Genomic DNA, 12,777 nt, shown 5'->3' on the forward strand with positions numbered 1-12,777 from the left:
TAACTATTCTTCCTGCTTTCCTGATCCATTTATTCAATTTAATATTTTTATTTAGCTCATAGAAGTGACGTTTTCCTCAGTGAATAACTGCAGATATATGCTTTGCTGCATTTTATTGTTGATTAAAATAAGGGAGGGTTATGTTTCTGCCTCTTGATCAGCTGGTCCGCGGGTCTGAAGTGACAGCTGTGCTGTTGCGCTGCGGCACGGAGCGGGGGTGGGGTGGGGGGTGGGGGGTTGGACTCATGTTTTATTACTGAGCTCTGTTGTGGCTTATTATTAATAACATGGGGCAATCAGCTGAAACTGTTGAGAAAAATCTGTTCAAACAAAATAACAGAAGATGTTCAGAAAGTTTAGCAGCCTGTGTTCATCATCAACGAACCGCATCTCAGGTCATCTGCGTTTACGTGCTTCTAACACGGACTTTACTGTCGTCCAGAGTATTTAACCGAGGACGCTTTCCTACCCAACATCAGCCTCCAGTCAGGTCTGTAAAACCCAGATTATCCTGTCTTCTTTACAAGCGCGTCTCCTTCACCTGCTGCAGAAGCTGCTGGTTCAAAGCTGACAGAAACGGGGATCCGTGCGCTGCAACCCCCGCAATAAACCTGCGTAATAAACCTGCGTATTTTCAGTACAGATTTGAACATGCTTGTCGAATGATTTGTGCAATAATCAGATTTTTATTTAACTTCCACAAAATGCAAGTTCTGAATTAAATATTACTGAAAGGGGACGGCTTGTCGTCGGATTTAAAAGCCGCCGCTCGTTAATTACACCGTCATTTTTGAAGTCAGGCAGTCCAAATGACAGCGGAGAGTAGGGATGAGTACCGAATTCGGTACTTTTTAAGGTACCGACCGAATTCTATAAAACCGACCGAACACCGATTCACGTCATTTCAAACGGTGCCTCGTTTCGGTACTGCCAAGACAGTTGCGCATGCGCAAGAGCGTTATGTCGCCGGTCCCTGCGAGCCCGTTGTAAACAGAGAAAGCATGGTAGAAAGAACGCACGCTAAAGCTTGGGTCCACTTCACTAAATGTGATGGATAACTGGGTGATGAAACTAGCGACAGACAACGATCTAAGTGAGACATCCTCATCTTAATCTGCTCCAGTAGGTAAATAAAATGTTTAAGATAACGTTACCTTGATTTGTTAGCTTCCGTTTCGCTAATGGTGCGTTCGCTTTCTCCTCGGAACTCCGAATTTCCGACTAGAAGAACATGAACGCGCTCTAAAGTTTGGCTTTACTTTACTAAATGCGACGGGTGATTGGGTGAAGGTAAAACCAGTGACAACGATCTAAGTTTGAGGCATCATTGTTTTAATCTGCTCCAGCAGCTAAATAAACTGTTAAAGATAACGTTAGCTTGATATGTTAGCTTCCATTGCCACCATTGTTATCAGCTAATGGTGCGTTCGCTTTCTCCTCGGAAATTCTAACTTCCCAGTAGGAAAAATCAAATGAAAAAGGACGGCAAAAGGAATGAAGAAACACAGTAAATTTAGTTCACAGTAAAGATGTTTGCTTCAGTTTAATTATCAGCTTATAAAACTACAAGGACGATGTTAAAATACAAACTTGTATGTTATTTATCGTGATATTTATCAAATATGGTTATATATTGAGAAAAATATATATTTAATTATAAAAGAGAATTAAAATAATAAACACTCAAAAGTATCGAAAATTGGTACCGTTAAGTACCGGTATCGACTCGTAGGTACCGGGAATTAGTACCGGATCGATTCAAATGTCAAAGGTACCCATCCCTAGCGGAGAGGCCCGCTGCTGTTGCACACAAGCGCAGTGGGCATTATTTTACCCCAACAATCCGAAGGACTGTGTACATGCACGTCAATCGGAATGAAGAACGGAATAAACCACCTCTCTCAATCGGATTGAAATTTCAATCCAATCAGGCCGAATCGGATCAGAATATTCCGATTGACATGTTTACTTGCAGAATTTTCGATCTGATTGGGCATTCAATCCAATTAAATATGCGCATGTAAACGTGGCTAGTGTGACATAGATTTTCCTGACCTGAGTGTTTTTCTAACAACGGTTAGTGCAGCAAAACGGCATAGAGGACCATTTTCAATTTCGGCTAGCATTTGAAAGAGTAGTCAATAACATTCCAAAAATGACCGGTGAAACACTGTTTTTAAGTGAACTTGGCCTTTAAAGTGACAGTGAGTATTTTTCCTGCCGATAGGGGGCAGTGCATACCTAAAACATTGCAAGCAAGTATTATTTTTGTGTTAAAATAAGACCTTACCAACGGATGGCCATTAGGGTCAAAAATCCCTGGGAGTGCAACCTCTAGCAAAATAACAAGATCATCAGATTCCCTTTCGTCACCGGCAACGAGTGAAGAGATAAATGTGTAAAGCAACAATGTTTATTAATGGTGAAAGTTTTGTAACCATTTGTTACAAATCAGTAAACACATTATGTCCTCACGGGTTTCCGTAGAAGGAAACATGGTATCCCGTATGGCGTCACTCAGAGACTTAGGGTGTTTCTCAATGCCAAGGAACCTTGATGTCTTGGTCCCGCCCCGGTTGCCTAGGAGATACGTCATCAGGAACCACCAAGGCCTGTTCCAATGCTCATGTTCTACCGAGGCATCTGTTTTCAACATTTCTGTCATGAGCCGGGGTGAGTATTCCTCTCAACTTTCCTCCTTTGAGTTGTGTGTTGCAGGAGAGGGAGTTTCCCAGCTGCACCTGGTTAGCCACTAGTGGGTCAGCTACTTAAGGAGGACGGAGAACACACCACAACGCCGGATGATTGCTACAGCTTGGTAGTTTCCAGCCCTCCTCGTGCTACTTGGTTTGGATACTCTAGTGTTTGTGAACTTTGTGATTTTTGGATTTTGTGATTACCTGCCTTCAGGTTTTTGGACGTCTCAGGAAACAGCTCCATAGGATTTCTGGACTCAGCCCCTGATACGTTCTCCATCCATCCCGACCGACCCACTCTCCTGCTCACCTCACGCTCCCTCTCCTGGACCCCCCTCATTCCTGTTCATCTCCTCAACTCCCACTAAGTCTTTTCTCTGCACCTTCCCAGTTAAGACTTACCTCCCTGACTCACCTGTATTTGCTCTCCCCTCCCCAGACGCTGCGCTCCCGTTCTCAATCCCACTGGACTTCCCAGTGCGCCTTCAGTTCCCCGTTTTCAATAAATATATATTATTTTCCATCCTTCTGTGTTCGGGTTGTGATTCTGCATGTCTTGGGTTAGACGAATTCCCCAGACCATGACAGTTTCAATGGATATTTCCAGAGATTAATGGTAAAAACTACACATTGTCACTTTAGTAGCGATGCACTCGGGGTCTTCAAATCAGGGCTGTAAAATATTTCAGCTTCTGTTAAAAATACAAGAAAGGTAAACATACTCTTGTTTGAATTGGAATATAATTCAAAATAATTGTAACAATCAAAGTCAGAGCGTCTGATCAGTCATGCTGTTTAAAATATCAGAATCAGAATAACCTTTATTGTCATTGCAACAAGTACAAGGAAATTAGATGCAATCCCCGTGTACGAAAATGAATTTACATGAGATGAACAAATAATATAAAAACAATAAAAATAATCTAAAAATATACGTAAAATAGAATAAAATAGGAGAGCAACACTGCTCATATTGAGATCATGTTGAGCGAATGTGCCTAATAGATAATTCTAACACTGATGACACACTGACCTTGAAGCAGTTGCTTTTCCTTTCATTTCAAAAGAAACAAAGACACAAAGGATAAATGTGTGGATCTGAACTCTACAGTTAGACAAATGCATTTTGTCTTCCTTTCACCACATCACCCCTTCCTTTCACCACATCACCCCGGTTCTCCAGCAGCTTCACTGGCTCCCAGTTAAATTCAGGTCCATCTTCAAAATTCTCCTCCATACCTTCAAAGCTATCCACAACCTCTCTCCTCCATATATCTCAGACCTTATAAGTATTCACACCCCATCCCGTTCACTCAGATCATCTTCTTCCATCCATCTTGCGGTTCCTTCTGCCCGTCTAGCTACCATGGGGAGCAGAGCTTTCAGCTGCTCTGCTCCCCGTCTCTGGAACTCACTTCCCCCAGACATCAGGAACATCGACAGTTTTACCGTTTTCCAATCAAAACTCAAAACACACATGTTTAAATCTGCCTACAACCTCTGATTTTATTGAACTGTTTCTCTCTTTGCTTTTTTCTTGTTTGGGTTTTATTATTGTTTTATTGTATTTTATTACGTGTTTTCTGTAAAATGACCTTGGGTGTCCTGAAAGGCGCTTTGAAATAAAATGTATTATTATTATTATTATTATTATTATTATTATTATTTTAGAGGTGAATTAGACCAGATTCACAAATGACTGAGGGTTCTTAAAGTAGTTGGTCTGCACTTGAATGTCATTTAAACACATCTAACCAGTAAAAGAAGCACTAACTAAAGTAAAATGTGATTTGTAACCATCCACTTCAGGTTGGTGAAACTTTAGCCTGTGCTAGCCATGCACACGTGTTTATCCTGTATTAGACGGGAGCCGACAAACATCTGACTCAGTCCTGTAATTGTACTGAACTGAAGCCTCTACACGATGTGAGGATGAAAGGCGGCAGAGATGAAGCCTGTCCAGCTCCTCTTATGTCCTCTGCTCAAAGAAAGACGGTGTAGAGCTGGAAGCTGTCAAAATGGGTTATATGGGCTTTTAAAAACAGGGCTTTCAAAAGTCTTGTTGATGTTTAAGAGAAGAATCAAACTTTAGGGAAGTGGTTGTGGGTGAATTCTGGCAGGAAAAAGCTTCAGGTGGTTTTAGTCAAACAAAGATGAGCTGATTTTAGCTTAACTCACTTGAAATGTTCCAAAGCTGAAGTGTTAAAGGACGACTAAAGCAGTCATTCGTCTCACGCGTCCTACAATTACCTCCCTTTCTACCGTACAGTTCAGACGGCTTTATGAGAGTCAATCACTCCATCACTCATATTTGGATGGTATAAATTAGTCACATGTATGTGATGTCACTGGCGTGTTGGCTAAAGGCGCAACTTCCAGATAGATGAATGGAGACCATAGGAAACAGTGGGCACAGCATACTGCATCTACACTTGTGTGTGTGTGTGTGTGTGTGTGTGTGTGTGTTCTATATCAATAGCTTAAATGTGATATTTGTCTCACATATTACTGCAACAATGTAACTAAATTAAACTACTTAGAGTTACTTTAGAGATGTCGAAAAGTACTTTTCATTTAACACAAGGGCCAGTTGAGGTGGTTTGGGCATCTGGTCAGGATGCCTCCTGGACGCCTCCCTGGGGAGGTGTTTCAGGCATGTCCTGCCGGCAGGAGGCCCCCGGGTCGACCCAGGACACGTTGGAGAGGTTACATCTCCAATCTGGTCTGGGAACACCTTGGGGTCCTGCCGGAGGAGCTGGTGGAGGTGGCCTGGGAGAGGACGGTCTGGAGCTCCCTAGTTGGGATGCTGCCCCCGCGACCCGGACCCGGATAAGCGGAGGAAGACGACAACAAGAGTGACGACTAAGTCTGAATTTTCCTCCTAATTTGAATAAACCTGAAGTCACTCGAGCCTTTGCGTCTGCTTGGTGAGCATGAAATATTTTTCATGCTTTCTCAAAAATAATCCTAAGTAGTCTATAATTTCTAATGCGAGCTACAGGCTGTGCACCCTGGATCTTCTTTTACAGCGTCTGACACCTTATGACTACTTCCATTAGTTGGTCGTATGCACAACCAGCTAATCCATACTCTTAACTGCTCGACCACGCTGCTCTGTCATGTCTCCCCACACTGGCTGGCTAGGGAAAGCTACTATGAGCATCAAGCTATCTCACACCAGTAGTTTACTATCTGTTTGAGTTTGACGCGTTTTCATGTGTGCGCCTATAAAAAACATTTTAAAGCTCTTATAACTGTTTTAAGCTAAGTACTGAAACAGTAACGGCTAATGTATCCGACATGTTTCTGTAAATGACTCAGTGTTACGATCCACCAGCGCAATCAGTCCTATGGACAGCTGAGTCCTTCAGGGGAACTTCTGAGTTAAAAACTGCTCATGAAGTACGTATGTGGAGCAACCGGGTAGGTCGGTTTTAACGTTGCACATCTGCAGCGCCTGCCTGCAGAGGGATAAACACCTGAAGAACTTGGGCTGAATTAAAGCTGGAGCTTGCAACAGAAGCTACTTCTGGGTCTCCCAGCAGCCACAGTGGGTCCACTGGTGCTGTTCTGTGCTCAGGCTCAACTTCTTTGGAGAGAACATTTAGCTTACTATGTGGAAACAAACTTCCTCTTTTATTTAAAGATTTGGATTATTAGTTCAGTAACGCATTTTCATCCTATAATATCTAGGTCAAGTTACTTAAAGAGCAACAGAAGCATCATCTTACCTTGTACGTAAGCAGAAAACCAATTCTGCATCACTTCACTGACGTCCCTGATGGATTCAGTTCTCACCATGAATCTTTAAGCATCTGAACTCTGCCAAGAAGCATTCGAGGAGCGCTAACTGCTCAATGTTCCATCATAAGTGTCCGACTGCCTAAGGACTCGATTGAGTCCAAAGCTGGTGGGTCGACATTCGGGAGTATGAAACCACCACCTCACTGAAGTTGTATGTTACACAGAAACAAACTCTGCATCTGCATCATCTACTGTGTGATCAATGGCTGCTACAGAAAGGTATCTTCAGCAGCTGGTGGCTGCTCATATTCAACATCTCCATACATGTATGGATACAGACGTTACAAATATTTATCACCTGCTATGTGTTTTGCTTTAATTAGGATATATTGGGAGGGTTTTATTTTTTAAATAAAATAATTATCTGTGGGAAATATTAGAAAACCAGATGGGCTGCAGCTGTATATAAATAAAGTAAATGTATAAATGAGGACGTGCCGGCTGAATAAGCAGCAGCCGGTGTTTTAGGGACGATGTGTCTCACCTTGCTGTTGCTGCGGACGTCCAGGCGGTGCCAGCGCCTGTCTGCCACATTGATGTTCCCTGGCAACTGTAGCACCAGTGTACCGGAGCCGTGGTTGATCTTTAAGGTGGGGGTTCCGTCTATTAGCTCTGGATGGAGAGACAGGAAGAACTGTGAAGGAGAGTGCATGACTTCCTTTGTTTTTAGGACAAGAAAAGAAAAACAGAACCATTTAAACCGCTGTAACTAATGCGAGAAACAGAATTAGAACGGTGTGAAGTTGCCTTGAACGAGAGAACGCACCACGACACGACTGCTGGTGTTGCTAGCTTGATGAGGATTATTGCACCAAAGCTGCTGTGATGCTATTTTTCTGCTTTCTTTGTGGCAGTTCCCAAACATGAAACAAAAGTTATAGCCTTCTATTTTCTGATTTACTCAAATGGGAAATTAAAAATTAATGAAGTGGTTAAGAAAGTGTGTGTGCTCTGCACCATATGTAAAGAATAGACATGTCTTCCAGCTGACACTGACAATCCATCATCATGGATCCTGAACCTTTAAAGCTCACGAGGACCCAAAAGAACTAACAGAAAAGTTTGAGATTTGTTTCACATTTACGCACGCGCCGCTTAACTTTGGCTACGTTCTACAAAGCCGAGCGTTTTCTGTCGGTGGCTAATGCAGGAAATGGGGTGGACGACTTGAGAGAGGGGCTGTGTGAGTGTTTAATAAACTGTTTCGTTGTGTTGTTTTCATTTGTAGCGTGATGAATTATCCATGTCTGACCTGAAAGGTCCTGCTCTGTTTTGCTCTGCTCAAAGAAACCTAATCTGCATGAGATATTGCTCAAGGTCTCATGCATCTGCTTCTAAACTGTTTCTTCCTTTCCAGCTCAAGAGAAGAATGAAGACAAAGAACTCTTTCTTTTAATAAATCAGAAGAATTCTATTTTTAATAAGCTAATCAAACAAAGCGTTAGTCAATAATAAAACGTGAACCAATCTGTGAAATGACAATGTTTATGATCAGTAGTATTATAATAAGTAATATACTTTAAATGTTTCCACTAGAGACTGATCACACGTAATGCTAAGAATCACATGACACATTTCCTTTTGCTGATCCAATCAGAGCCTTCAAGATCTGATGCGGGGCGTGGTTTTGTTGGTGCTCGGTAAATCCCCTCTTGTTGTCCTTTTCTGATTCGACCGTAAATCAAAACATCCAAATTATAAAACTATGCCCACATCACCTTAACTTCAGTTCAAAGCGTTCTAGAGAAGTTGGCGGAGTGGCCAATCCCCAACTCTCCTCTTCAGCCGAAAGAACCAACGACAAGCTGGATAAAATCTGTTGCATGTTCCACCTGCTGCAACGGTTCCTTTCAGAATAAAAGCTGAACCATCACGACCCCTTTTTGGGTCTTGCATGATGCCAATAAACCTGTCGTGACCTGGAAGTATCTCAAGACTGGTCTGGTCGGCAACCGCTGCTTTTTCTACCGGCTTCGGTTCCAGAGAAGGTCAAGCTGGACCTCGACATTCCTGATCTAACGGGGACTTCTGCCAAGGGTACGTAGACCGGCAGAATGGCGTCTCAATGTGTGTTATAAATCTCCGAACCAAAGCTTAGAGTGAAACATCTTCACTCCCATCAGAACTGATCGTTTCTCTGGATCTGCTGGTTCTGAACATTTCACACATACACCATCCTCAGTCTTACTTCACCTTAGTTACACCATACATTTAGTGTTTAAAGTTAGTCTAGTTTTAATTTGTTTAGTAATAAATCTTTAAACTTTTGAAACTTGACTCTCTCTCTTTTCTTGAAGTTAATATGAAGTGTTGCTCAATCCCTGCAATAAAAAGACCTGATCTTCTGATTAAATTTACTTAAAGATCCATTAAGGTGATATTTCACATTTTATGGTTTCTAATTAAATGTAGGAACATCTTCTCTACACATTAGTGTAAAAATGTTCTGTTGTTTTGAATTTAATTTGATTGTGAACGACAAATCATAATACATTTAAACCTGTGCATGCAATTTTTGTACATTTTATAATCATTTCCTTCTGGAAAGTTCTGTTTCACATCACTCGTGAAACATCAGACGAGTGCATGTGAACCTCTAACTGCATCACCAGCTCTTTACCTTCATTTGAGAACAACTTGAGGCGTGCTCATGATAACCGCACCCCCACTGGTGCCTATCCCCAGCGGTCAATGGGCAATCAGGCGGGTTGCACCCTGGACAGAGAGCCAGTCCATCGCAGGGCGACACAGACACACACACACACACACACACACACACACACACACACACACACACACACACACACACACACCTAAGGACAATTTGGACAGACCAATCAACCTAACAGTCATGTTTTTGGATGGTGGGAGGAAGCCGGAGTACCCGGAGAGAACCCACGCATGCACAGGGAGAACATGCAAACTGCTTGTAGAAAGATCCCAGGCCGGGAATCGAACCTTCTTGCTTCAAGGCAACAGCTCTAACCACTGCGCCACTGCGCAGCCCTGTTGATATCCAGAGGAAGTCATAAAAAAATAACCCGAGTCAATGCTACTGCAACTAACATGCTCAAATTATGTCTTGATGTCTGTTCAGCTAAAATTAATTGATGGCGTCTAAATTCATGCCCAATAGCGTTTAGCATTGCTTCTCATGTTCCGACAACCCAGAAAACTTGAGCATTTTGAGAAATCCCTTTTGGTCGTTTCCTGGTAAACTGCACCACACAATGCAGACAGTTCAGTTCTGTAGAGTAAGAATAACCACTGAGAAGAGTGTGTGTGAGTCTGGCTAACCCCTACACTCCTACATTTGTCTTAATGCACCAATCAGTAGCCGTCAGAAGACAAAAGAGGCTGCTGAAAATCGAACTTCCCTCTTGCTGCATTAACTTCTCTGTGCATCTGAGTGCAGCAGAGCTTTCTTCATCCCTCCTAAATCACCTCTTGCTCTGCCCATGTGTCTATCAGCAGCCTTTCATCTCCTGCCTCTCAGTTTTACCTCCCGCCTCTCTTCATTCCTCCATTACCTTCTTTCACTGAAACAGACATTTTGCATTGAACTGCTTTCAGAAGGTGCACTAATGCTTTCTTCCCACATTTCACATTATACTGCACTTGTGGAAAACAGATGTTTCCTATGCGTCCTAGCCACGAAAGGCGCTGACCTGAGTTGAGACTAAGGCCCTGTCCACACGTAGCCGGGGATCTGCCAAAACGTAGATATTTTTCTACGTTTTGGCCCGTCATCCACATGAAAACGGAGTTTTTTCACACGAAAACGGATCTTTTTAAAAACTCCGGCCAAAGTGAAGATCTGCGTTTTCTCCGTTTTGGGTGTCTGCGTGTGGACGGACTAAACCGGAGTTTTAAGGTCCGCAACGTCACTTTCCGCGACAAAAAAATGCTGACATCACGTGTGCGACCTGTGTTTACACTAGCCGACATCATGGAAGCCCTCAGAGCTGCGCTCGCTTCATCAATTGTCCAAGCGCTTTTTGCTTGTTTGTGTTTGCAGGCGGAATTACTGCTCCTTGTGGAAGACCACAGACAAAGGACGAGGTTAAGAACGGGGGAAGTACTGCCGCCTACAGGTCTGGCATGTCCTTAACAACGTATTTATCCGGGTACGTGTGGACAGAGTTTTTTTTAAATGAGTTGGTGTGGATGCAAGTTTCTGGAGGGGCGGATAATCTCTTTTAAAACAACCCGGCTACGTGTGGACTAGGCCTTAGTGGGCGCCTTCTTCATGACAGGAATCCTACTGCAGCATCACCTTGAGCTAAATGTAATAATGTGTCACTGAGGAAATTAGGAGTATCTGTGCTGTGGTGGCAGAGTTGCATCTTTTTAAGCACGTTTAGCATTCTGCCTCTCGTGTGTAGTAGGAGTAAAACAGCAAAGCCCTGACAGAGTCATGGTTTCTAATCCAGGGTGAACACGAGCTAACTTCTCTGTTCCTCTCAACTCTCCCTCTCCTGCAGGTTGACTCTGCTCGCTTTAACAGCAGAGCCGCTGCTACGTATCAGAACTAATCCAGTTCATTTTAATATTGAAGCTGAGCCTAGGAAACTGACTGAGAAAAACTGTAAGTGTATTATTTCACCCATTTGTCTAGCTTACATGGTGTTGCCTGTACACGCGACTCGTTTCTCATTTACCTAATTGATTTCACTCTCTTCCACTGTCCCGCCTGTGACCCTTGACCTGATTTCCATCACAGATACCCTATCCTCAGGATTCTCCATTACTCGAGACACATTTGTGTCAAATGCCACATAAACAAATGTGTGAGTCTAACGGAGAGAGGAGGGGCACTTGTGCACGATTACAAAAAAGTCAAATAGAATATTTACTAAGAAATCACAATGTAACTATAGACACATTACTTGTCTTTGTGTGTGCGTGTGTGTGTGTGTGTGTGTGTGTGTGTGTGTGTGTGTGTGTGTGTGTGTGTGTGTGCGTGCAACACATTCTCACTACCAGCGCGTCAAAAACAAACGCTTCGTCAGCCACCCTCCCTGTCAGACCCCTGATGCGAAAAATGCCCTTTTTCGTCATTTATGTGCGAAAAAGGTTGTGTGTGTGTGTGTGTGTGTGTGTGTGTGTGTGTGTGTGTGTGTGTGTCGTGGAGGATGGATGCTTATACTGAGCCAGGATTCTCTGGAGGTTTCTTCCTGTTAAAAGGGAGTTTTCCTCTCCACTGTCGCTACATGCTTGCTTAGTATGAGGATTGCTGTATAGTCACTGACACTAGTCAGTAACTTGATGCAATTTGCTGGGTTCCTTACATAGGAAACATTATTTCTGATTGGCTTAATGAACTGACCTGTATCGGAATGTTTATTATGTGAAGTGCCTTGAGACGACTCTTGTCGTGATTTGGCGCTTTATAAATAAAATCGAATTGAATTGAAGATGGCAGTAAGACGCCTTGGTCAGGGCTACTCAGACCAGCTGAGTAGACTGTCCTCCACAAGATCAGGATCAGAACACACAACCGTCTTCCTGTGTTTTTTTCTTCTGGAAGCCCCACCCCTAGGCAATCTGACCAATCAGCAGACTGAACATTCTCACCTTGTTTGTAGGAAAGCATTGTGTTTCATTTGTGGTTTTGTCAGTGAAAACAAACCAAACCAGAGGGGGAAAACACTTTGGCTAAAGAAACAGAAAAAATCCTGAAAGAGTGTTTGTTGTGTTACACGTCGGTGTCATGATTGTCTGGGCTTTTCTCCACTGGAAACGTTTTCTGACAGCTGATGTAATCTTTAATTAACAAGGGAAAAGTTGAGTGGATTCCCATCTTCCTCACACAGCTGACTGACAGCCTGCATCAGCAGGTGGAGGACGGTTAAGGACTTTTTAAGTGAGTGTGTATTTTTCCTGTCGATAGGGGGCAGTAGATGTCTAAATCGTTGCAAGCAAGCAGTATTTTTGTGTTGGAGTAAGACCTTACCAACGGATGCCTATTAAGGTCAAAAAGCCTTGGGGACTGCAAACTTCAGCTAAATGACAAGAACATCAGACCTCCTTTCATCACTGGCAACCACTGAAGAGGTAAATGTGTAAAACAACAACATTTGAGAATGACAAAAGTTTTGTGACCGTTTGTTACAAATCAGTAAATGCATTTTGTCCTCATGGGCTCCCGTAGCAGGAAACATGGCGTCTAATATGGCGTCGCCCAGAAACTTAGACCCGCTCCCATGTAATTTAGATCTGATTTTTGTGGTTACATGTTATGAAGCCACCAGTATTTTTCAACAGCTGAGCATCA

General features: G+C 43.0%; 1 protein-coding gene across 1 annotated transcript in view; it reads right to left on the reverse strand.

Moving 5' to 3' along the window:
• The window catches only part of si:ch211-186j3.6 (neural-cadherin), a 640,545-nt gene that overhangs the window by 145,341 nt on the left and 482,427 nt on the right, over positions 1–12,777 (reverse strand). Inside the window, exon 28 of the mRNA XM_054732672.2 lies at positions 6,985–7,112. Within this exon, the coding sequence (XP_054588647.2) occupies positions 6,985–7,112 (128 nt within the window). The remainder of the gene's footprint in view (positions 1–6,984; positions 7,113–12,777) is intronic.

Source organism: Nothobranchius furzeri, chromosome 9 (genome assembly GCF_043380555.1).
Source record: "Nothobranchius furzeri strain GRZ-AD chromosome 9, NfurGRZ-RIMD1, whole genome shotgun sequence".
Classification (NCBI taxonomy): Eukaryota; Metazoa; Chordata; class Actinopteri; order Cyprinodontiformes; family Nothobranchiidae; genus Nothobranchius; species Nothobranchius furzeri.